At 35.2% G+C, this 27239-nt stretch overlaps 2 protein-coding genes across 2 annotated transcripts in view; both read right to left on the reverse strand.

Annotated features, from left to right (window-relative positions):
• LOC18036449 (leucine-rich repeat receptor protein kinase EMS1) overlaps nt 1–2454 on the reverse strand; it is a 7460-nt gene extending 5006 nt beyond the window's left edge. Inside the window, exons 1-5 of the mRNA XM_006427367.2 lie at nt 2100–2454; nt 1858–2013; nt 1665–1745; nt 1447–1512; nt 1262–1327 (exon numbers count right to left, since the gene is read on the reverse strand). Of these exons, the coding sequence (XP_006427430.2) occupies nt 1262–1327; nt 1447–1512; nt 1665–1745; nt 1858–2013; nt 2100–2454 (724 nt within the window). The remainder of the gene's footprint in view (nt 1–1261; nt 1328–1446; nt 1513–1664; nt 1746–1857; nt 2014–2099) is intronic.
• Nucleotides 2455–24269: 21815 nt separating this feature from the next.
• The window catches only part of LOC112096935 (receptor-like protein EIX1), a 4638-nt gene continuing 1668 nt past the window's right edge, over nt 24270–27239 (reverse strand). Inside the window, exon 5 of the mRNA XM_024181167.1 lies at nt 24270–26479. Coding sequence (XP_024036935.1) covers nt 24270–26479 — 2210 coding nt within the window. The remainder of the gene's footprint in view (nt 26480–27239) is intronic.

Genomic DNA, 27239 nt, shown 5'->3' on the forward strand with positions numbered 1-27239 from the left:
CGTTGTGACATTCCATTAACTTTTGCTGTTAATTTTAACCAGTCGAGGGTAGAATTGGAAAAATAATTTTTTTTTCCATAAAGCCAAAGAGATGAAAATATTGAATTTATACAATACTTTATAATTCATAAGATTTTTGCTTCTTTATATTCACAAATCAATTTGATCAACAAGAATTTTTTTTAAATTTATTTGATTTACAAAAAAAACCTGTTAATTAGACTTAAGTTTAATTTTTTTTTATATTTTTCTATTTAAAAAATTAAAAATTAGTGAGTATGGGCAGAAACATCATTTTGTGGGGTAGAAACATCATTTAATTTACTATTCTCATTAAAATTAATGGCAAAAGTTAATAGAATGTCACTCGCTCGAATTTTTTTAAAAAATGTGTCATCTTCTTAAAATTTGTTAAAACTTATGTCACCTAGAGATTATTATTCTTATTGTTGTTGTTGTTGTTGTTGTTGTACCCAAAGGATCAATTTCCCTCACAAAAATCTTTTCTTTTTATATACATTATAATGTTTATGTTTTTATATATTAACTAAATCAAATATGTAGGTTTTATCATTTTTCTTTGAACAAAAAAATAGAAAGATCACCTAATTTATTCTTAAAATTAAAATAATCAATATACATTGCTTAATCTTAAGTTTATGGAAATTATTCCAATAATAATTCTTTGAGATATTCTTACCAAATATATTTTTGTTTTTCTCATTTTTGAGATTATTTTTGAAAATGATACTTAACACATTTTTAAATTTTAAAAATAGCATTTTCATTTTTATTTTGTAAAAACAACAATTAGAAAACAATATTGGGCTCTTATTTATCATGTTTCAACATAAAAACACAGTGTAAATTGTTTAACATTGGTTTCTAGAGAATTTTTTACGTTACTATTACTCAAATTCAATGCTTCCAAGCTTTTGAATTTAGCTAATCTTGCATCAAGAATTAATGAACATAAGAAAAAAAAAATTTCATTCAGAACTATAAATATTGAAATAAAGATAAATATCATTGTTGATTTTTTTATAAAAATGATTTAGAATTAAGAGAGAGTGAAAGAAATGAGCGGGTTATGTCGGAAATTGGTGATAGAGTATATCAAGTACTAAACTTTGTATAGAAAGCAGTGCTTCTAATTTAAATTTTATCTAGTTTAAAGCAATTAAAAAAATGGAAATATATTATCATCTTGATTAACATCTAAAACAATTTTTGTCATTGGAGGAAGTGAGTTGCTATATACCTTGAATTGTAGTTATCCCACAAGAACCAAGATCCAATGTTTTCAAGTTTGGCAAATCTGTGAATCCTACATGCGCCGATAAAAAATGAAAATATTACATTTAAAGGCATTGTATGTGATCCGCGCGTTTGATGAGCATTAATTCTACATTTAATTTGCTTCTTATCTCAGATTCAATGGCCTACCTAGCGTTGTCAGATTTTGATTATAGCTTAAATCCAACACTTGCAGGTTTGTCAAATTTGCTAATCCTGTTAAAAAAAATATAAATTTTGTCAATAATAGTTATGTCACTCTTGTCTAAATTGTTTAATTAAAATAATATGGTAAACATTGAATGAAAATTAACATATACTAAGGTTGTGATTAGTGTGCTGACTTGGTAATTATCTCAGTAGCCTACCTAGCCTTGTTAAAGAGCCACTAGTTATATTGTCGTTCCCGCTTAGATCCAACACTTGCAAGTATCTCAAATTCGCTAATCCTACTCATAAAACATTAATTTTGATCAAGACAATATAAATATATATTTTAATTAAGAAATTAATTAAGTTGCCTGACATGTATATCTGCTGGCCTGAAACATACATGTATACCTTGCTTGGTTCTGGAACCTTCAATCTTATTGGCACTAAGAATCAAAGTGGTAAGTGAAGTTAGTGTATTCAAATACGGTAATATGCTGTCGTTGAAGAAATTAAAAGCAAGATTTAAGGTCTTCAGCTGCTTCAAACTCCCAAAGCTATCGTAAGCTGCAAATGCATATGAAGTATTATTATTAATTAGTCACTGACAAAATATTTATGGACGAGAAATAAATGTATACATATATACGGACCTCTCTTCTCATAGATGCCTGTAAACCAATTCCCATCTAATTCAAGACTTTGCAATTCTTCAAAAGGATGAAACAATGACATATTGATCAGAAGTGAAGCCGAAGTACTATCAAAATAAATGAATCTCTTATAGTCGAGTGAGAGTTGCATCACGCGTTGTGTGGTGGCGTTGCACATAACTCCCTCCCAATCATCACAACAATCAGACGGCATTCCATCATCCTCACCAACCCATGAAGGAAGAATGTAGTCATCATATCCAATATCACTGATTGATACGAAGAAGCTCTTGATTTCCAACAGAGCAGTCCTCTCTGTTTCCAAGCATGCTTTGTATCCATGAATTTCATTCATCAATACAATAATCCAAATTAGTGACATTAATGAGAACTTAATACAAGAAGTACTTTCCATTGCAGAGCAACTTTTCGTTTGGTTAAAATTAAATGTGCAATGAGCAACTTTCCATTGCAGAGCAATTTATGCTAAAAGTTTATCGCAGGTCTTGCAATTTGATTGGCTGAAGACTTTTTTAAGACTTTCCAATACATCGCCATCTTTGAAGACTTGTAAGCATTCCATGTTTTGCAACATTCGACCAACGGGAAAAAGCACTTCATTAATACCCCGTGGAAAATATAGATAAAGTGATTGTAAACTATAAATTTTTGCAATAGTTTGATGGAGATAATCATAACTAATAAAATAAAAGTTGACTGAGAGAATTTAAATAATTTAACCGTTTGTTTGGATTTCCATTTCATTATCAATCAATCTATTAAATAATGTGTTTTGAGAAGAATTTGATTGGATGTTTGTTAAGTTTAAATTAATTTATTAGAAAATCAATAATTAATCAACGTAAATTTTCATACATGTTTAGTTAGTGTGGCGTTGTCTGAAATGACAAAAAACATAAATGTTATTTGAAGCTCTTGTGACCTTTTTTGTTCATGCATTTGAATCAAACCTACTAAAATCAAAGATATTGGGAATCCTTAATAAAGAAAGTTTCCATTGCTCTCAGTCTGCACTCTTCATTACTATTGCAATCACTTGAAATGACTAAAACAGAAATTTCGTATGAACTTGGGACAGCTGTACGGGTCCAATTAAAATGAGAACTACATGGAAAATAAAAATTTTGCATATATTATTACAACTACGTGGAAAATTAAAGTTGACTGACTTTCAAATTAAGCCAACAAACAAGTGGCCATCAATTCTTTTTCCACTAACAATTAGTGGCGACGGTCAATACTATAAAATAAAAGTGGACTAAGAATTTATGTAATTTAAGAGTATGATTGGCCTTTTATTGAATTTTATGATTGGGTTTGCACTGAATTATCAAAAAATCTATTCAACGATTTATATTCTAAAATATTTAGTGAGTTTAGAAAATTATTTTATTAGATTTTTGTTAATTTTTTTTATTATTATTAGATTAGCCAACAATTAATCAAGTAATTTTCCATAAATATTTGATAATTTAGTCATAAAAGTGTGGACTACATTCAAATGACATTTTATATGATGTATGTTATATGTAGAGGTGAAATTTAAATAGGCTTAATTTTATAAATAAATACATACGTATTGCAGCATTCAATCATTGTGTTAAAGCGCCAATCACAGTGACCACCAAAACCTGTGAATGATTAGTTGATCGAAACCCAATGTATGCTCAATTAATATTTCCTATCAAGATAAAAAAATTTGCTCTATGGCTTCACCAATCATGAGAATAAAAGCTCGATTTATACAAAAATTACGAATTTATGAAAAAAAAGTCACAATTATTATAATTGGAAGTTTGATTGATTTTTAAAGATTGATTCAATCAATCTTAATGTTACTGGACAATCGATCTTAATATTAATTCAAAATCAATCTTTATAGCGATTGGCACATATAAAGATAATTAGTTTTGGTCTCTATAATGACTGACGAAGACTTGTAGGACCTGGACCAATGAGGAAAAATACTTCATTAATACTCCATGGAAAATAAATGTTGACTGACTTTCATATAATCGATTGACGTATAATTATAATCATATAATCAAACACGCACACTACAAGGCGACCTTTGATTTACGTATTCTGTCAACTAACCAAGGGACATGGAGGATGTGTGTTGACGTTAACCAATAGCCAAGTTTATAAACACAATCAAGCAATCGTATCATCAATCAGAGCCACATTCGACGCACGACTAGTAAATATCATAATTGAGTTTGAGGACCACAGCCGCACGGTGAAAGAATTTGAATGGAGGAAAAGCAAAGGAAAATGAAAAGGAAAAGAGGGGAATGCTAAAGAAAAATAAGTTGATTCATCAGTTATTCAATATGACAATTGCATGTAACTAATGTCGGCGCCATCTCGAGCTAATTCTGTTAAGGCCTTCACTCCATAGTCTTAAGATCTCAGTGAACAATAAATTCTTACAGATTCATATGGCAAATGAATTGCACAACAAGGCCTAAACCCCGCTTGAAAGCAACCGGCTATATTTAATACATAAAAAGTTCAATTGCTCATAAAAGAAAGATACAGTAAACTAGTGGTATTGTAGTATAAACAATACTCGTTTTTCTATCTTGGTGGTTTCTTGATAGTGTTCAAGTATCAGTACTCGAAGAAAGATAGAGGAAAGCCAAAGAAAAATAAGCTAATTCATCAGTAACATCATATGAAGGAGGTTCATCATCATCAAACCATGAACTAAGAGTTTCAATTACTGTTTCAAAAATGCCTTTCTAAAATTACGATAAATTTAATAGCTAATAGAAATATTTCATTATATAAATCAAATTTCAAACTTGTAAGGAAATATGTAAAAATATTGGTTTTCAAATATTTTTCTATATATATTTTTTAAATTTAAAATTAGTGATAGAGTCAGTCAACCAATAAATCATCAAGAATTGTCCATTGCGTCCCCAATTTGATCAGCATTCTTGAAAGCATGGAAAATTTCCAGTTTTTAGAAGTCAAGCGTGGAGTGTACGTTTTTATGTTAAAGATGGTTGAGTGGTGATCACGTTTTACTTTGCAGCCTGCCTAACCAATTTCAAAGCGTGTTTCACGGATGATTCATTTTTATGAATTGGAAACTAGCACCAATAGACATTTCTCTGTAAATATAAAAAGTTCAAAAGAATACTTTCAATTATTGTTTCAAAACTGTCTTTCTAAAATTACGATAATTATTTTCTATTGAATTGTATGCTTGGATTTGCATGGAATTATCAAATAATTAATCCATGCAAGCATTGAATTGTAATGACTAACGAAGACTTATAAGGCTTGGACCAATGAGGAAAAGTGCTTCATTAATACTCCGTGGAAAACAAGCCAACTTGGAGCCAGTTGATCGAGATAATCAACAGTTGTTTGAGATAGTCAACTAATAAAATGAAAGTTAATTGAGATAATTTAGCGTAAGTTTGGGTTTGAAATAATCAAATAATTTATTCCAGTATTGAGAAGAGTTGAATTCCGTTATTTTATTGAGAAGAGATCTGTCGCTCCCTCCCAATCATCACAGCAATCAGACGACATTCCTTCATCATCGTGAAATCATGAACTAAGAGCTTAGTCATCTCAGCTTCCAAGCAAGCCTTGCATCCATGGATTTCAACCAAAACAACAATCCAAAGTAGTGAGGTTAATAAGAACTTAATGAAGGAAGTATTTCCATTGCAAAACAACTTTTTATTTGGCTAAAGTCAAATGTGAATTACATATCTTTGACTGGTGATATATATAGGAGGCTGTTCCAATCCGGGACTCCCGGATTGGAACAGCACCTTTTAATTTTTTTTGGTTTGGCTGCACATGGTGGGCTCCATCATGTGCAGCCACAGGTGGCCTTTGGATTCAAATCCAAAGGCCACCAGCCTCTCTCCCGGACATTGTTCCAATCCGAAATCCCGGATTGGAACAGCACTCGATATATATATATATATATATATTCAGAGATATGAAGTACTCAAACCAAAATAAAAAAAAATATAATTATTATAAAAAATTGATGAATAATATAGTTCCAGGCAGTGCTAAAACCATAATGTACGCCAGTATGAGTTTATCCAAAGTCAACGGCTACACCAATATCATTGTGACATAGGAAGCGATGAGGAAATTTAAGAAAGATTTATTAAACCATAGTCTACGCCAGTAAGAGGAAGTTAGCATTCAATGATCAGACACTTTCTGCAATTTCATTGACTTGTGACCAGGGAGTCCTCATTCTACGACCCGGGGACAGGGGTCATAATTGATAGAAATTAACCAGTAGTCAAGCTTATGAACACAATCAAGGACCTTGAGTATGTAACGTAGCAAATGGGGAGCATCCACGCGTTGCAGGAGAGAGGAAAAATTGTTGGAACTTAGCTGATACAAGACCAATTTGCACTGAGCTGTTACATACAGAGCCTGTAACGTAGTTTTGTCCCACAATCAAGCAATCATATCATCAATCAAGGCCACAGTCAAGGCACGACTAATAAATATCATAGTTTGGTTTGAGGACGACAGCCTTAACAGCAAAAGAATTTGAATGAAGGAAAAGTAAAGGTAAATGAAAAGGAAAACCGACTAAAGCCAAAGAAAAATAGGCTGATTCATCACTAACTCAATATGACAATTGCAGAAAACTTTTGGATGTTTTTAGCCTCCGAAATTTCAACATCAATTATAAATTACAGATATGAGAAGGAAAACTTAGAAACCAATTTTTATTAACAAAGAAAATGTTAAAAAAAATAATATAAAAGATTGTGTGAAAATGTTGAAATTAGATTGTGTGAAAATGTTGAAAACTAATTTCAACATCAAGGCATGTCACGCATGTCACATGCAACTAATTCATGTCACGCATGTCACGCGTTTCTTTCTTTTGCCCTGTGAATCAAAATCATTAACAGAGACGCCGCGCATGTCACATGCAACTAACTCATATTTGTAAGCACGGTGACCACCAAAACCTATGAATGAGTAGTCCATCAAATGTTGTGGGTGGTGAATTAATATTTCTTACTAGAAGAGCGATTAGAATAGTACATGGACCTAACTCATTTATAAAAATTAGTTCAAGAGTTGAAGGTTATTTAAGTATTATATACTTGAATCAATATCAATTTTTTCACTCTATTAATTCATCAATCATGAGCATAAAAGCTCAATTTATACAAAAATTAATTTTGTGAGAAAAATGTTTCAATCATGCGTCATTATAATTAGGAATTTGATTGATTTTTAAAGTTTGATTCAATCAATCTTTATGTTATTGGACAACCGATCTTGATATTGATCGACAATCAATCATTATAGTGATTAGCACAGATTAAGACAATCAGTTCTGATCTCTATAATGATTAAAGAAGACTTGTAAGCTTAGATCAATGAGGAAAAATGCTTTATTAGTACTTTGTGTCTATTAAGTATAGTTTATTTAATGGTCATAAGTACTTATTTAATCTCATAATTTCTTATCAAAATTTTTGTCGTTTGATTATCTTTTTAGTAGAACTTTTGAAAATTAAATAAGATATTTTGTCTCTACTAGCAAAAGATAAAAAATTTTAGGAGTAGAGATTAATTTTTTTTTAAATATTAAAATATCTAAAATATCATTTACTTTTGACAATCTTATTTCATTCTTTTCATGACATAATTTAAGAACTTGTTTATTAAACTAATTTTATAATTTTTAATAAAAACTCTTCTTGACAACCAAACAAATAAAATTTTTTGTAACTTCTACCTATAAAAGCTCTACTAACAAAACCTCTATTTAAATAAACTCTGTTTAAAAAGTTATACCAAACCGAACCTTCGTGAAAAATAAATGTTAATTGACTTTGAAATTAAGCCAACATACAAGTGGCCGTACGTCAATTCTTTTTTTTTTTTCCAATAGATGATGGAGATAGTCAACTAGTGAAATAAAAGTTGAGATAATTTAAAGAATTTAAGTGTAATTTTGGGTTTGAAATTATCAAATAATTCACAGTCTAAAGCTAGGTGGAAGTAATAGACGTCTTGGAAATCAATAATGTTAAGGATCCTGATATTTGAGTCCCAACTTGAGTCCTAATACTATTTGTCCCTCATTTATTAGATGATGGATTTCATAATTACTAAAATTACTTAACTACAATGTAATATATGAATGAACATCAATTGAGACTTAAATGTTGAGATACCTATCATTTCTCCTTGAAAATATTAAACAAAAAATTAGAATTCTTTTTGGTCGTTTTAGGTGGCGTTTGTTTTTTTGTCTGCAATCTGAATAGATATGAATTAGTCTGAATTCTTAATAGAGCTGAATGTCTTAATCTGAATGATATGTTTGTTTTTTTATCTGAATCACTAAAAATGAATATTATGTTGTTTTTTAACTAAAAAAATGAAAATTAATATTTTTTACATTTATGCCCTTACAAATTGTAAATGTTAGAAAAATAATAAACATTTCAAAGAATATAAATAAGATAATAAATTGTCATAACATAAATCATATTCAATTGAATACAACTCTTTAATATTCTATATTATATATGTTAATTAATTTTATTATAGTTTATGAAATTAATTATAGTTTATGATGTTTTTGTATAAAAATATTAATAAAAAATTATGAAGATAAATAATGCAAATTTGAAGAAAATAAAAAGATAAAAATAATAATAGTTTACCACCATATATTATCACAAGTTATATAGAGATGAGTAATAATGCTAATTATTAAATTTTATTTAGGTAAAAAATTAATTAATTAGATAGGGATATTTTGGAGAACATTTTTTAATGATATCATTCAGACTTTTTCTATTAAGAAAAAGACTAAAAAAATTAGCTTAATAACTTAATAACTTAATGACTTAATGGCGGAAAATTTTCATTAAATTGAAAAAAAACAAATAGACTAAATAACTTAACTAATTAAAATTAAGTCAATTAAGTCATTAAGTAAAAAAAAAAAGGTCCTTAGTCTACGTTTACACAAATATAGCAAAATAATGAAGATTATCATGAAACGACCCGCCCTGAGTTTAATCTCATCAAAACTAGATAGATAATAATTTAATTAGTGAGGATTCTGCCGAATTTAAGAGTCTCCTTTATAAATATAACACTTTCAAAATAATTTAATAAACAACCAACTCCAATGATCATCATTCTCAACCAGAATATTGAATTTTTACCCAAGATATCTCCAAGGTATCAAAAGATTATATTATAACCAATGTTAACATACATTGATTTATTCTTAATTCCAAAAGAATAATATAACAAAATTATACAATCTCAAAACAATGAGATGATTAGGATGTTCTAACAAAAATCATCTATATCTTCTAACACAATCACTTGGCTAAGACTCAAAATATATTTACAGTTGCCGAGTCTATCTCGTGTACCTGCAACCTCCTGTTGGGGGGAAGGGGAAGAATACAATAAAAACGAAATGAGAATAAAACTCGACGAGTTCAGTGTGTGGATCGTGATTTTTTTAAAAATAAACTTACTTTAAAACAAATAATCATATTATTTCCAAACATGATTTCATCAAACTATATGCAAGAAACCATTAATAAATCATTTAACATTTAAATTAGATTACTAACCTTGAAGAGCATATATATAAAATCGTACGTAACAACCGTCGAAATCATATCACAATATCATATAAAATACATAAATCTGAAATCATTACTAAACAATTACCCAGGAGAATAATCTAGTTGTATCCGAACCTCAACAGACAGGTAATGACGTACTATCTAGGTACCGTCACGCCTCGGAGCTACACGGATAGACATGGAAGTGCCATCTCATATCTCGTCATATAGCTCATCATATCTATGTATGCATAATCTAGCCCCTGAAGGACAAAAGCACCCAAGCACAAGGCCCAAAACCTTTGTGTGTATTCAGACAAGGCCCAAAAGTCTGTATCTCATCTATATATGTATCACTGTTATCATCATATCACATGCATATTCTCCTAAAAGGCCAAAGCACCCAAACACATGGCCCAAAGCCTCTATCTGTGTTCAGACAGGTCCCAAAGGCCTTATCATCTCTGTTTCACTGTAACCGGAGAAGGGTCATATCCAATAATTTTACAAACAATAGTTTACACACATACACAAACACATAATCACATATGAAATCCCATTTCCTTTTCATTTAACATACTTTGAATCTAATTCCTTTTCTTAAAAATATTACCATGCATATATTCAAAATCGGCAATAAAATCATCAATCATACACATCTTTAATAATGAACACTAATACGAAGATAAAATCCATTTAAAAAAAATCAGAGCCTTTAAAACTTATTTCGTAAACATGCTTTACCATATTTTAAAATCATAATAAACTATAAAGAAAATAGATTTTGTATATTCCACTCACAGTAATGATATTCAAACTCGGATATTATCCTTACCTGCGGACTGATTCTCGCTATCAGATCCACCTAAATCAAGGAAATGACATAATTCCATAAATCAAAATTAGGACTAAATTTAAGCAATAAATTCAAAACAAACATTTATCTACAATTTACAACTCCTTTGTCGGTAAAATTACTAACATACTTTCGAGTTCGTAAATCATTAAAATACTGCGAAATCATAAATCACCGAATCACACTCGGAATCGTAATTACAACCAATACTCAATTTCAGAAATTACAAAATCACCCTCAAAATGTGAAATTACCGAATTACCCTCGCCGGTTAACGGAGACCGGATCAGTAAACGGTAGCCGGGAAGCTCGGGTCTGATATTTACAATCATGTTAAGTCTAATAGTGCCGGCGGTGAGCTCCCACGCGCGGCAACAACGGTGGGTCGAGCTTCCCAAGCCGCAAACTTTTCGGCAGTTGTTCGCGGCCAAAACAGCTGTTTCCGGTAGCGGGAATGGTCGAAAAATGATGAGCGTGAGCTGAGGATCAAGATTCACGCGGTGGCGTCACCAAAAACCAGCGGAACCGACGGCGAGAAAGGGTGGGTTTTACCGCGGCTTATCGAGCTTGATTGCCAGTGTTTTGACTGTTACTCGGCAACAATGATGGCGAGGATACGACGACCGGTCTTCAAGCTTCAGATTAGTACATTGCTAGGCCGGTGAGGTGGCCGGAAAGCGGAGATATGGCCGGATCGGGTTCGTGGGTGTGGGTCAGGTTTCGGGTCGGTTTACAGCTCCTCTCACTCTCGCTCCAACGCCTTAGCACACTTGTGAGCCAACCGCCAGCACCTATAAGGAAAGGGCTCATGTTCGTAAGTGTGCTCATCAATAGCCAAACCGTTCGTGCGCTCCTTGACACCGGAGCAACACACAACTTTATCTCCGAAAAAGAGGCTAAATGTCTAGGCCTCAAGGTAACGCAACACGGAGGCACCATTAAGGCTGTAAACTCACCCGCTAAGCCATTTGCGGCAACCACACGAGGCGTACACGTTACGCTTGGGACATGGAATGTGAAGCTCGACTTCTCGATTGTGTCGATGGATGACTTCGCAATGATCCTTGGCATGGAATTCTTCGACAAGGTACATGCCTTCCCACTTCCCGCAACGAACTCTCTTAGCATCTTCGATGGGAGTAAGGCATGCGTGGTATCGATCGAGCGCGCACAACCCGCAGAAAAGGCGCTCTCGGTCATGCAATGTAGACGAGGATTCAAGAAGAATCCGGACCACTTGGTCTCCATCCGGCAACACCACAAGGGAGAGGATTCCGAAAGCCCTCCAAGCCAAGTCCTACAACAAGTACGAGCCGTCCATGACAAAGGTAAGGACGCTATGCCTCTTAAGCTTCCACCGAGACGAGTGGTGGAGCAACGCACAAAGCCATCCGAGCATGAGGAGTTACGGAAACACAAGAGGGGACGCTGCAACACCAACCGAAAGAAGGAAACGACCACATGCGGAGTAAGTGGCGGAACCTCCCCAAGAGTGAAGCACAAGAAGACTAACGACAAATCGCGAAACAAGTCCCTAAAGGAGCAAGGACGAGATCGCGACGAGGACGCCGCGAGCTTAAGTGGGGGAGGATGTTACGGACCGCCCAAGATGCTAGCCCAATTGCCCACAATTTCGGGCTAGAGAGGCAACACAAGGCCAAGAGTGCTAGCTTGGCCCAATTCTGGAAAGTTCTAGGAAACTCTAGCACATGTGAGCTTGTAAATACTCTAGAATTCTCTATACATTTCCAGCACATGTAAATTGTAGATAGTTGGTTGATTTCTCTAGAATCTCTAGAGCTTGGCAAGCGTCCCCTATAAATATGGGATGGCATTAGGCATTTTCATCCAACAACAAACACAACAACAAGCATTGTAAGCAACTCAAGCATTGTAATCTCTCTTTGTGAAATACAACTTTCTTATTCAGCTCCATTGCTCTCTTCTCGAGTTCGAGAAGCTCTAGGCTTACTTAGCAACATTCGGCAAAGTTGTCTAAGTGACGCACGGGTTAGCTACGCAAAATACTCATCCCGTGACAAGTGGTATCAGAGCTAAGGTTTGCACGCACACAAGTTAGCTCACGAGCAATGGCCAACCCTTCGAACGTAGCACAAGAGGGTGTTGTTGGTGTGGATGTTCCGCCGGAACCAAGCCGCGGCCGTGAGGGAGAGCACGCCCAAGGCAAGACTCGCGGCAAGTCCAAGGCCCCATCCGTGGATGCGTTGGAGCCTCGTGTGACTACTCTCGAAATCGCTTTGTCCGCCGCTCAAGATAGCCTCGAGGGATTGGAGGAACGAGTGGACGGTCTCGAGGGAGAATACGCCGAGTTCACGGTGGTAACAAAGGCTCTCATCCAAGAGCAAGCGAACACTCTCATAGGTGAGTTTCGTTCTTTCCATGATGAGTTGCTCAAACTTCGTAGTTTTGTTCAGGACGAACTACGCGCTGTCCGTGCGGAAGTGGATGAAGTCCGCTCGGATTGGGCATGGCACAAGCGCACACTCTCCGCAAGTCCAACTTCCGCAAACTGAAGTGATGCGCGCTGCATTGACGTGCCAAAGCCCGACACATACGATGGCACACGCAATGCCACAATCGCGGACAACTTCCTATTTGGACTTGATCAATACTTCGATGCCATGGGTGTTCGAGACGAGGCATCGAAAGTGGGCACTGCACCCACCTATCTTAGAGGCGCTGCACAACTATGGTGGCGTCGCAAGGCAAGGGCATTTGCACCATCGACACTTCGGCCGACTTCAAGCAAGAACTCCGAAAGCAGTTCGCCCCATACAATACGGAGAAAGAAGCGCGAGCGCACTTACATTGCCTCAAGCAATCGGGTAGCATTCGGGACTACATCAACGAGTTCACTACCCTTATGTTGGAGATAAGCGACATGTCCGACAAGGATTCGCTCTTCTACTTCCAAGGTGGCCTCAAGGATTGGGCCAAGACCAAGCTTGATAGGCGTAGTGTTCTGACAACGCTATCGCCATTGCAGAGTCGCTCACTGAATACTCCGCCCAGCTCAAAGACAAGAGGTCTAGCTACGATCAAGGTGGGGGAGAGAGCCATGAGGACAACGACCGCAATTGCAAGGAGTGGAGCAAGAAAAAGCCTCCAAGCGGTAAGGGCGGGCAAAGTAAGTCCGAGAAGCCACCCAAGCCTCGAAGCCCATGCTTCATTTGCAATGGCCCTCATTGGGTGCGCAACTGCCCAGAGAAAAAGTCGCTTAATGCCCTCGTGGCACAACTCAAGGGCCAACACACACCGACTGCGGAGGAACCCCAGCACAACCTAGGTTCGCTCCAACGCCTTAGCACACTCGTGAGCCAACCGCCAGCACCTATAAGGAAAGGGCTCATGTTCTTAAGTGTGCTCATCAATAGCCAAACCGTTCGTGCGCTCCTTGACACCGGAGCAACACACAACTTTATCTCCGAAAAAGAGGCTAAATGTCTAGGCCTCAAGGTAACGCAACACGGAGGCACCATTAAGGCTGTAAACTCACCCGCTAAGCCATTTGCGGCAACCACACGAGGCGTACACGTTACGCTTGGGACATGGAATGTGAAGCTCGACTTCTCGATTGTGTCGATGGATGACTTCGCAATGATCCTTGGCATGGAATTCTTCGACAAGGTACATGCCTTCCCACTTCCCGCAACGAACTCTCTTAGCATCTTCGATGGGAGTAAGGCATGCGTGGTATCGATCGAGCGCGCACAACCCGCAGAAAAGGCGCTCTCGGTCATGCAATGTAGACGAGGATTCAAGAAGAATCCGGACCACTTGGTCTCCATCCGGCAACACCACAAGGGAGAGGATTCCGAAAGCCCTCCAAGCCAAGTCCTACAACAAGTACGAGCCGTCCATGACAAAGGTAAGGACGCTATGCCTCTTAAGCTTCCACCGAGACGAGTGGTGGAGCAACGCACAAAGCCATCCGAGCATGAGGAGTTACGGAAACACAAGAGGGGACGCTGCAACACCAACCGAAAGAAGGAAACGACCACATGCGGAGTAAGTGGCGGAACCTCCCCAAGAGTGAAGCACAAGAAGACTAACGACAAATCGCGAAACAAGTCCCTAAAGGAGCAAGAACGAGATCGCGACGAGGACGCCGCGAGCTTAGGTGGGGGAGGATGTTACGGACTGCCCAAGATGCTAGCCCAATTGCCCATAATTTCGGGCTAGAGAGGCAACACAAGGCCAAGAGTGCTAGCTTGGCCCAATTCCAGAAAGTTCTAGGAAACTCTAGCACATGTGAGCTTGTAAATACTCTAGAATTCTCTATACATTTCCACCACATGTAAATTGTAGATAGTTGGTTGATTTCTCTAGAATCTCTAGAGCTTGGCAAGCGTCCCCTATAAATATGGGATGGCATTAGGCATTTTCATCCAACAACAAACACAACAACAAGCTATGTAAGCAACTCAAATATTGTAATCTCTCTTTGTGCAATACAACTTTCATATTCGGCTCCATTGCTCTCTTCTCTAGTTAGAGAAGCTCTAGGCTTACTTAGCAACATTCGACAAAGTTGTCTAAGTGCCGCATGGGTTAGCTACGCAAAATACTCATCCCGTGACATTATGCTCCAAATTCTATACTCCACCTCAATAATTAGATTTCTATATCTTATAATACTAATAAATCATCCACATTATCACCAATCTCATTATTCACCATGAACTACCAAAACACACACACACACACACACACACACACACACAAACAAATGAATTGAGGAAACGGTAAAGGCTACGCGTTTTATCTCTACAAGTCAATGCCTTGTAGGTGTCATTGTTCACCTAAAATGATCTACCAATTACAAAAATTAACTTGGGACCAATTTTATCCATTTGTTCGGAACCTTAACTATAAAAAAAGCATACTAGTCTTTAAATTAACTTTATTCCCATGCAAATGCAACTTCAAATAAAGATAAAATGATAGAAATCTTACTCCCTTTGGTGAGAAATTCAACTTGAAAGCTTGAATCATTTCCCTCTAACTCAAATCCTCTCTCTACAATTCCTACACTTAAATTCCTTCTCAAACCGAAATGAATTTGAGGATAAAAATACTCTAAAATAGCTCTCCATTTCAAGCTGTGAAAGGTCAAATTCAATTTTGGAAAAATCCTAACTCATGACAATTTTCCCTTTGTCTTCCTCCCATGCCCGTGAGCTTTTGCAAATAAGTGGTAAGTGCTTTCTTTTTTAACGAGCTTTATAGATAAGGAGATTAGCTTATATATATTCATAAGTTATTATTAATAACTTTATAAGTCAAGGTATTAAACAGATTTACTGAATACAAGAGCAAAGTTGTAGTTTATTTGGTGAACTCTGAAGGCACCAATTGTAACATCCATCTCTAGCATACATCCCCCTACCCCCCCCCCCCCCCTCCCCCCAACAAAGAAATCTAACATGCTTATACAGATCACATACAGGATTCAAACTTTAGAAGATTCTGAACTATTTATGGCCATAGATAAGGTCAACTGACTTAGTTAGTAGGCAATGATGGAGGGTTGCTTGGTAAAGCTGCTAGATCTTTAGAAATTGAGAGATGACGGGCAGCAACGAGTGGTAATTTTTGTTTTCCCCCATAGCCTTGAACAAAGCGAGGAGAAACCATTGATTCGCTTTATGCAATGGATGGATATTATAGATCTATCTTTTTTTTTTATTTAACGGTTGTTATTATTGATTCTAGAAAAACATTTTTGGATTTGGCAAACGGAGTTTTTCCATTTTTAAAAGAAGAGTCCGAGGTTCCTAACCATACTGCCATGGCTTCCAAATTGCTGTCTTACAAAGAAGTAGCTATGGCACCACGAGGCACTCTTGATATTACAATCAACATAGTATTAGGCATAATTCCTCATTCGATTTTGTAGCATTCCGAGTCCCAGGTTCTTTCAATCAACACGAGCATATTCGAGGTACAACAAGAAGAAGTTAATTTACATCCAACAGAAACTGGAGAATAAAAAATAAGTCTAACTCTAATGAAACCGCTTGAAGGAACTTGGAAACTTGAGCATAGTTTTAGAACCAAATTGAGAATTTGAGCAAACACATACGCTGATACATAGCAGTTTGCAGAAAAGCCAACGGAATACATAACGCAGCATGACAAGTTATGCTCGGCAGAACCTTATGAACTTACTACAATGGCCTAGCACAATCTCCGACAAAATACATATTTGGAAAGCCAATAGTAGCATGCGTCAATACATCTATCAATGAAGTAGAACCACAGTCTACGCCAATAGGAGTTTATCCAAAGGATTGCAAACGAACCCAAAGTCACTGTAAAAAATGATGCACCAAAACTCCATTTTAATGCCACCATATCAATCACCGAATCGTCTTCTTCTTCTTCTGCTCCTTCTGTTGATGTTGCTGGTGGTGTTAATGTTCTTTATCGGGGAACCACAAAGATCATGGTTTCCTATATAACTGCTCTCATCAAATGTGGCGAACTGCTCTTTGTCTGGGCTTGGGCCCGACTAGTTGTTGTATGATACATTGAAGTTGGATAAAAAGTTAGAGCTCAGTGAGTTGAGGAGGAGTATGACCACTTAATATGTTGTGGGAAAGATCCAGGCTCTCTGTCATTTTTAGATTGGAGAAGCTCTCTGGTACAACACTTGATAATAAATTATTGGACAGATTCAATGCTCGAATATTTTGAAGTTTCCTAATTTCCCAGGGAATTTCTCAACTCAACTTATTGCCTGACAAATCCAGTCCCGCCATGTACTTAAGATTGCTGCCGATGAAAAATTCATATCTATTCTTTCTCTCAAATTCTGCTTCTACTCGTTGATATATTGAGACACATGGTTTAACAGGCGGTTGTAGATCAAGAATAGAATTGCAGTAATTAGTAACAACAGAATCAATGTAGAAACCGTGATACACTGTGTATTCACCAAGCAAACAATAGTCATACAAATAATAGTTAGTTCATTCTCTCCAAAATGGCACATTACCCAAGTATAAAGGTATTGACCAACCAAGTATCTTATGTGAAAGATTCATGATACGCAATTTTCCTAATTGGCACAATTCATTAGGAATATGCCCTTGTAGAGAATTCCCTCTCAAAACAAGAACATGCAGATTCGAAAGCTCATTGATCTTACAAGGAATCCTACCAGAAAATTTATTATCCCTCAAATCTAGAGTGATTAATTTAGAGCTTCTAGACAGTGCATTTGGAATTAACCCATTTATAGCATTCTTCTGCAGATAAAGGTGTTTCACTGATGAAAGATTGGAGGAAGATACCATGGACCCACACAAACTAGTTTCAGAGATGTCTATAAGCTCAAGACCTTTAAGGTGGATGAGTTGGACTGGAATATTAGCTTCCAAATAATTTTTGACATTAAAAGAACCCTAAGAGTTGAGATGTTACCAATCCAATTAGGAATATTACCAGATAACATGTTGTCAGATATATCTAACCCCTCTAATGAAGTGGAGCTCCTCAAACCATCATCCATCTTCCCACTGAAATGATTGTTGTCCAAATATAACCAATGCAAATGAGTCAAGTTCATATATTTGGGAAAAATTTGGCCATAGAAATTGTTATTTGATAGGTCTAGCAAATCTAGAGCGAAGCAGCCAAGTAACACGGTTTGCATTGGTTATATTTGGACAACAATCTTTAGGTTTCTAGAGAACTGTTTATATTATTATTACTACTCAAATTCAATGCTTCCAAGTATTTGAATTTAATTTGCTAATCCTGTATCAAGAAATAATGAACATAAGATAAATGCCATATTAATTAGATTTAGATTTTTTTTTTCCCAGTTTTGATGTATAGATATAAATAAAACTTCAAAAGCATTGAAATGTATGAGCTATTAAAAAATCATTTTTCATTCAAAGCTATAAGTAATGAAATGAAGATAGATATCATTGCTGATTTAAAAATAAATAAATTCAGATAAAAAGAAAGAGTGAAAGAAATGAGTAGGTTTTGTTAATAAATAGCGATAGAGTATGTCAAGGACTAAAACTTATTAAAGAAAGCAATAGTTCTAATTCAAATTTGATCTAGTTAGAATTAGTTATCATGTTATGCCAAGCTTCCTCAAACACAGTAGGACTCAATGAATCATAAACAGCAGAAAGCAACGAAGAAATAATACATTCACGTTCTTTAAAAGCCCCTAACTTCAATTCTTAGGAACTTTCTTCATTATATGTCACAAACACCATCGATGCCTAGTCGCAGGAAAAATATTTTTGATTGCCTTTTTCATCGCTTTGTCTTGGTCTGTAATGATACCAATGGGAGGAGAGTTAGACATGCATGACAACCACACCTCAAATAACCACATAAATGTCTCGGTATCTTCGTGTGAGATTAATCTGCATCCTAATAAAATAGATTGACCGTGATGATTAACTCCGACAAAAGGAGCGAATGGCATGTCATACTTGTTAGTGAGATATGTGGTGTCAAATGTGATAACGTCTCCAAAATATTTGTAAGCAGCCCTACTCCTCGAATCTGCCCAAAATACATTCCTTAATCGATCCTGGTCATTCAAATCAATACTGAAAAAAAAAAACCATTGCATTCTGCTTGCTTGTTCTGGAAGTACTTTAAAATTGCCATAACATCTCCTTCTCCAAGCTGTAATCGCCTAGCTTTGTCAACAATATTTCTACAATCTTTTTTCTAAAAATGACACATTTTCATATCCACTAGCTTCAACAACAATAGAATTAAAATTTCGGGCAATGTTAATTCCTGCACAATCATTCATTTCAATACGCTTTCTTATACTTGCACTAATGCTACAGTTACAAGAAAAATATCTAGCTTTGTTCGGACTCAATCCATGATTGTGCTTAAGGTTTAAAGTTCGAAGAACCCATTTTCCATCTTCATTGATACAACCTCCAATTCTAGCATCACAACCACTTTTCGCAATAGGTTTTGGCTTCAGCATATCAGTAGATTTACTTTCTGACTTGCCGCTACGACTACATGCAAACGTCGTGTACCTTACAATTCCATCACTCCCTTTCTTACTAGTTAGCTTCTTCACAGGAAACCCTTCTTGTTTACCATAGGCTTTGTAAAATTGCCACATTTCTTCATGGCTATCAAATAACATGAGTAGTGAATGTGAGGAGTAGTGCTTTTCAGCTAGAGTCAAACGTGGGGGAGAAAGAGTAAAAAAGGGCATTACTGTATGTCGTTTCTCTCAGCAGAAGCATTTTCCTTCCTTGATAATTAAAGAAAAAGAAGTGACTGAAGCAAAAGATATTGATGACCATAATTATGTAAATAAATACAAGATTTTACAATAGGTTAGACCACCAATTTTTTGCTTTTTTGTCTAATAATAATGCATCTGCTTTAACAAGTTACAAGTGAATTGAGACTTATCTTTCTTTCGCAATGTAAATTCTTGCCAAAAAATACATGTTATCTACTGGTGAATTAATTTGATAAAATAAAGGCTTAAAGTTTAAACTGAGTAAAATATTGGCGTAAAGAATGCTACTGAAAAAACACCAAATGCTTGTTAAGGTAAGCTAACAGTTGCCATTGAATGTCAAGTGATGAAAACATCAAAAACCCCATAAATATATTTGACTCCTTCAATAAAAATTTAAACGAGACCTAGTTGCAATGGAAATAAACAAGTTTTCAGCTGAGATGGCAGAAGTAATTCCTTCGCAATCAAGTGTGAAATCTCAATTTATTCTTTTTGCCCCCAAGGGCATCGTCAAGTGATTTTCAAACAATGTTCGAGGTTTCATTTGAGATAAGGGGTTAAAAAATAAATTGTTAAAAAATAAACTTCGGCTTTACTCATCCCTTTACCTTTATTAGGGGAAAAGATAAGATTAATTTTTAATCAAGCTGACATCATATGCAAATTATGTGACATCTCAAGTTACCATGTAATTTGGCTTTATAAGTGTTTTCTGTTTCTGAAAACGAAAAATAGCAAAATGGAAATGCTTTTAACTTTTGGCTAGACATTTTCAGAAACGTTTTTCATGAACAGAAAAAGTTTTTGTAAAGAGGCATTGAGCGATCAGTCTCTTATCGTGGCCTGCGGCCTGCAGTTCTCAACAATGCTCATCTGGCGTCTTTATAATCCACTTTTGAAATATAGATAAGGGTACATACATTAATTCAATTACTAGTCAAAATAGATATATTATCGATTTTCAGATTATACTTAATCTTGATAACTCTTTGGACTGAGCTTTAAATCTATAAATTCAAACTTCCAACACACCACAAATTATTTTTAGAGCCCGCATGTTGGATTATCTCCTTCAAGTTTCACTTTGATTTCTAGCTCATCATTCAAATGAGTTACTACAGTATGTCTAGCTAGTTTTGAACAAAGTACGCGAGAATATTACATCCGCTTTAACAAGAAACGAGTGAAGTAAAATAATTAACCAGATTAAGAGAGAAAAGAATGTTGAAATGTTGACTTAAATATGATTGTAAATTGATTTTGACTTATAACCGACCAAAGAAATAATTGAAGAAGCAAATTGGTTACTTTCACGTGCACGGCTTTTGGCAAAGTGAAATGTCAGCTTCGCACTTCACCTGTGAACGTACAACATTTGCTACATAAGGAAATTGCGGCGTTTCAGCCGGATTTTGAGAGTTGTTTTCAAATTTCGTATAATCAAATCCCATTTCTTTTCTTTGTATTTGTTCATTGCCACGATTTTTTTTTCTCCCACAGCTCACGTGGTCACCGTAATTTTGATAACTACTCAAACTGGGTTTCCGCAATAATTAAAGAAAAGGAAAAGTGAATGAAGCAAGAGATACTGATGACCATAATCATCTAAATGCATACAAAGCTTTACAATAGATTAGACTACCAATTTGTGCTTTTTCGTCTAATAATAATACATCTGCTTCAATAAGATACAAGTGAATTGAGAGATGTCTTTCTTTCGCAATATAAATTCTTGCCAAAAAATACATGCTATCTGCTGGTGAATTAATTTTATAAAAGAAAGGCTTAAAGTTAAAGCTGAGTAAAAATATTGGCGTCAAGAACGCTACTGGAAAGTTCAACCGTGAGCTGCAGCCGGCGGTCCTCAACAACCTGAGAAAAGGCTGACGTGTTGCGCGCCTGCCCACTACTTTGGCAGGTCTAATGGGACCCACAGTCGGATTTATAAATTAAAATAATGTACTTTTATATATTTTTAAATAAATAATAAAATATGGATAAGGATACATATATTTATTCAAATATTAGTAAAAATAGATATATTGCTGATTTTTAAATTATACTTCGTGAACCTTTTGGACTAAGCTCTAAATCTATGAATTCAAACTTCCAACACACCACAAATTATTTTTAGCCCGCATGTCGGACTGTCTCCTTTAAGTTTCACTTTGATTTCTACCACACATTCAAATAAGTTACTATAGCATGTCAGCTAGTTGGGAACTAAAAAGTGTACTTTATTCAATGACAGAATCAGAGCCATCAAAGGATTTGTCTAATTGTGGGCTGGTGCTATCAGTATTAAAGGCAATTTCCTAAAGAGAAATCCTCACCCACAATAGTAGGAGATCTCGTCTTTTATTTAATTGGTGTGTATTTTAGAGGTATCGATCTCTAAAATAGATCCCACATTGTAATATTTGTAGATTTTCACAAAGAAAAAAAAATTAATCCTACATAATCATTGTTCAATAAAATTGCAAACTTAAAAAAAAAAGTCCGGATGGTTCGATTATTAAGAGCAACCAATAAGCTGAATGGCGGGGAAAATAAGCTTAAAGAAATCCAGCTTAAAGAAACCGAACAAGCACACATACATAGAGACATATGACTATCTCAAAGGAACCAAAAGGAAGGTTAAAATAGAGGCTTCGTATTTCATATCAATAATTGATATGAAGAAGCTCTCGATTTCCAACGAGCTGTCCTCCCCGTTTCGAAGCAAGCTTAAAATTAAACGTGTATTTGATTCATAACTATCGTCAAAATCGGTGATATTAATGACAACTCACCTGGAAACTTGAGTATAGTTTTAGAACCAAACTGAGAATTTCACATAAACTGATACATACCAGTTTGCAGAAAAGCTAACCGAACACATAAACAGCACAACAAGTGGGAAATATGTATAATGAACTATAGAGGAGTAAAATATAAGGGAAATATGTGGGTGCACAGCATAATTAATTATCCAATAACAAATCTCAAAACTCTTAAGTCTTTTTATTTTTCCAAACTCCAGGACACATGCATGTTATAAAGTAGCCGGACCAACTTGTGACTCAGGATGCTTCTCTGAGTTAAATTCACGTGGATAATTAATGGTACTTGTAGTAAAAAATAAGAAAGTAATTCTTAATCATATGCGACCACTCGAAGACATAGGCCACATGATCCATAAAAATCCTTGAGAGCTTAGATTAGGAAATGATTTTAATTTGTAATTAAAATGTCACAATTACCTCAGACTTGTTAAATAGGCACTTATTATAGTCAAACCATTTATTTATAACCAAAAATAACGTAATCTGCAGTAATTTTTATGTTTTCATAGAACTTTATGATCCAAAAGCAGAAGAATTGCATCAATTTAAATTTAACATACCACTAGAAATCAGCTTCAATCCTCATTTAGTGGAGTTTTGTCCAACAATATTTGAGGCCAGTAAACATCAATTTCCCAACAATGTTCCACTACACTCTGCCTAAATGAGTCAAACTCTTAAAATGACACAAGTGAGGCAAAAGATGAGAAGCTTGATAAAAGATTAGCAGTCATGGCAAGGATAATACCTCAAGAAAGTGCAGTACAGAGGCCGAGAAGTCAGAGCTTGCAAGGCAGATGCTACTTAGCTTCATCGTAAAGTCAGTCCAGCATAATATAGATGCTCCAGGCTACGAAAATAAGTTCTAGCATTCAGAAAATTCTTCAGATATAATTGCAATTGATAGTGCTATCATAAAAATCCTTTATGAAAATGAAAGAAGGCAAAACAAACTTGGCATCTCAATCCAATGATCAAGAATAGCAAAACCCAAAAGATGTAAACCAAAAAAGTGGGGATGGTGAAGGATTTATAGTTGTCAGAAAAAGGAAAAGAAACCGACAGCAGATCGCAAATGGGGTAACTGAGATGTGCAATCATCAATCCACCTGTGCTTCCGTTCGTTAAAAGAGAGAGCAAAGTAAAAAAATGCAAACGCGTTGTCCTGTTTCTCCCAGTTTTATTCGAGAGATTTTTTACTTAATGTTAGTATTGTGGAAATGGTCAAAAAATGGAGACTTGATTGTATCATTTGGATATCCTCCCTGGATGTTCTAATAATATGTGTACAAATCGGTTTTTTATTTTGATCATTAAATAATGAGTAATTAATTAACCGATTTTCCTTGTACAAGAAATCTGAGATGTTGCTTTTATAGATAGAGTTTCCTCAAATTAATTGGTATTAGGCTGGGGCTTGTGAACAATGCTTTTGGAATGGAATTAACCCACTGATAGCTTTAATTTGCAGCTAAAGTTGCTGCACTGATGATGCTACAACCAACATAGTATTTGGCAAAACTCCTTATTTGGATTTGTAGCATTTCGAGTCTCAGGTTCTTTCAATCAACACAATCTCCGACAGAATACATATTTGGAAAGCCAATAGTAGCTTGTGTCAATACATCTATCAATGAAATAGAACCATAATCTGCGCCAATGTGAGTTTATGCAAAGGGCCACAATCAAACCCAATATTACTGTCGCATAGGTTGCACCAAAACTCCAGTATAATGCCACCATACTAATTGCAGATTCATCTTCTCCTTCTTCTTTGCCTGCTGGTGTTGCTGTCGGTGTCACTGCACTGCTGCATTTCCTCTTTATGAGTGAACCACATAGATAAAGGTTTCCTTTATAATTGTTTTCATCAAACGTGCCAAACTGCCCTTTGTCTGGGGTTGGGCCGGACAAGTTATTGTATGACACGTTGAAATTTGATAAAAAGTTGAGCCCAGTGAGTTGAGGAGGAATTCTACCACTTAATCTATTGTGGGAAAGGTCCAGGCTCTCTATCATTTTTAGATTGGAGAAACTCTTAGGTATAGAACCTAATAGTAAATTATTGGACAGATTCAATGCATGAATATTTTGAAGTTGACCAAGTTCCCATGGAATTTCTCCGCTCAACTCATTGCTTGACAGATCCAGTCCAGTCATGTAGTTAAGATTGCTACCAGTGAAAAATTCATATCTATTTTTTGTCGCAAATTCTGCTTCTACTTGTCGATCTATTGCGGAATGTTTTTCAACAGGCGGTTGCAGATCAAGAGTGGAATTGTAGTAAGTAACAATGGTAGGGTTTAAAGACAGATATTCTTTATAACCCTCAAGTAGTTCATATTCATAAGAGAAATCATCAATTCTTTCTCTCCAGATTGACACATTACCCAAGCATGAAGGTATTGACCCATTAAGTCTGTTCTGCGAAAGATCAATGATACCTAATTTTTTTATTTGGCATAATTGATTAGGAATACGTCCTTGCAGATAATTTCCTCTCAAAAGAAGAACATGCAAATTCGAAAGCTCATTGATCTGATGAGGGATCCTACCAAAAAATTTATTATCCCTTAAATCTAGAGTCATTAATGCAGAGCTTCTAAACAGTGCATTTGGAATTAACCCACTAAGGGCATTCTTTTGCAGATAAAGGTGCTCTACTGATGAAAGATTCAAGGAAGCTATCATGGACCCAGATAAACTATTTTCAGAGATGTCTACAAGCTCAAGACTTTCAAGATTGTTAAGCTGGACTGGAAAATTACCTTCCAAATGGTTTTTTGACATTAAAAGAACCCAAAGGGTTGAGATGTTACCAATCCAATGAGGAATATTGCCGGATAACATGTTGTTAGATATATCTAATGCCTCTAATGAAGTGGAGCTCAACAAACCATCTTTCATCTTCCCACTGAAATGATTGTTGTTCAAATATAACCAACGCAAATAAGTCAAGTTGAAGTAATTGGGAAAAATTTGGCCATAGAAATTGTTACTTGATAGGTCCAACATATCTAGAGGGAGGCAACCAGAGACTATAGGTCGGGGTAATTCTCCTGAAAAGTTATTTCTAGACAAATCCAGTATAAGTAGCTGTTGCATCTTGCCCATTGAATAAGGAATATCACCTTCAAAAGCATTTTCTGACATATCCAAAGACTCCAATTTCTGAAGGAAAATACCCATATTCTGTGGTAGCTTACCAGTGAAATTGTTACTGGAAATATCTAGAAGACGAAGCATATCGTGTTTGGCATTTGGAAGTAGTGGAAGAATTCCTGAGAATGAGTTATTCGCCAAAGACAAAGTTTGTAATCTTGAGTTGTTTTGCAATAACCAAGCTGGGAAATTTCCAACCAACTTATTGTGAGAGAGGTCAAGGAATCTTAAGTGGTATTGGTGTAAAAGAAAAGTAGGACTGACATTTAAATTGCAGTTGGATAATTGGAGAACCTTCAAACAATATGTAGGGAGCCAGTTTTCAGTTTTCACTTGCAACATATTGTTTCTTGATGAGAGCAGCAAGACCTCAAGCCTTGAATGATTAGCTAATGAACTCAGGGGGAATGTGCCTTGGAAATTGATGGAAGAGAGATCCAAATATTCAAGTGATGTGAGGTTGGTGATTATAGAAGGCAAGTTTCCACTTAACTGATTGTAAGAAATATCAAGAACTTTGAGATGGATCAAGTTGTTGAAACATTGAGGCAGCTGACCCTCAAAATTATTTGCTCCAAGATTCAACTCTAAAAGATTCTTCAAGTCACATATTCCTAAAAATGAAAGTAAAAATAGAAGGCTTCCAATTTCATAGAATGAAACTCCTATAAAATGTAGTGTTTTGTAGTTTTTAATTATGGCAAATTCAATCGTAAACCCAATCTAAGACTTATAAAAAAGTCATAAAATCAAATTGTCTAATTATTTTGGTCAACGTAAATAACATTATCCATTTAATTCTTATATAATGTGATGTTGATTGCAAAAGTGTTTCAATTAACCTTAAAAAAAAAAAAAAAGAACGATCAACACTTCTTTTCATCATAATCAGCTGCTGCTTTATTGTTTAAATTAAAATTATGATTTTCTCTGGAATAATTTGATACTTCGTCTTGTTTATTGGATATTGGTATTCTAATCTCTAAATTAAAATTATGATTTTTCAGTTGTTTTCTTAAATAATAGTTTGTCTTAAAATACACTTAAATTTGTCTTAAATTTTTTACTCCTCTCTAGCATAAACAAAACATGTTTGAAAAGAATTTACCGGAGGAAAAACAAAAAAAGAAGGAAAAAAGAACTTTTCTTCATAATCTAGGAAGTAGCTACCCACAAACGGTTTGTCATTATTTCAAATATTCAATTATCATGTTTCAACATAAAAACACCGAGTAGATTGTTTGCTTCGGTTTCTAGAAATCTGTTTATATTATTATTACTCAATCTAACGCTTCCAAGTTTTTGAATTTGGCTAATTCTGCGTCAAGAACTAATAATGAGGATAAATAAAAAATTTTAATTAGATTTGGGAGT

The sequence above is a fragment of the Citrus clementina genome, unplaced genomic scaffold (genome assembly GCF_000493195.1).
Source record: "Citrus clementina cultivar Clemenules unplaced genomic scaffold, Citrus_clementina_v1.0 scaffold_7, whole genome shotgun sequence".
NCBI lineage: Eukaryota > Viridiplantae > Streptophyta > Magnoliopsida > Sapindales > Rutaceae > Citrus > Citrus x clementina.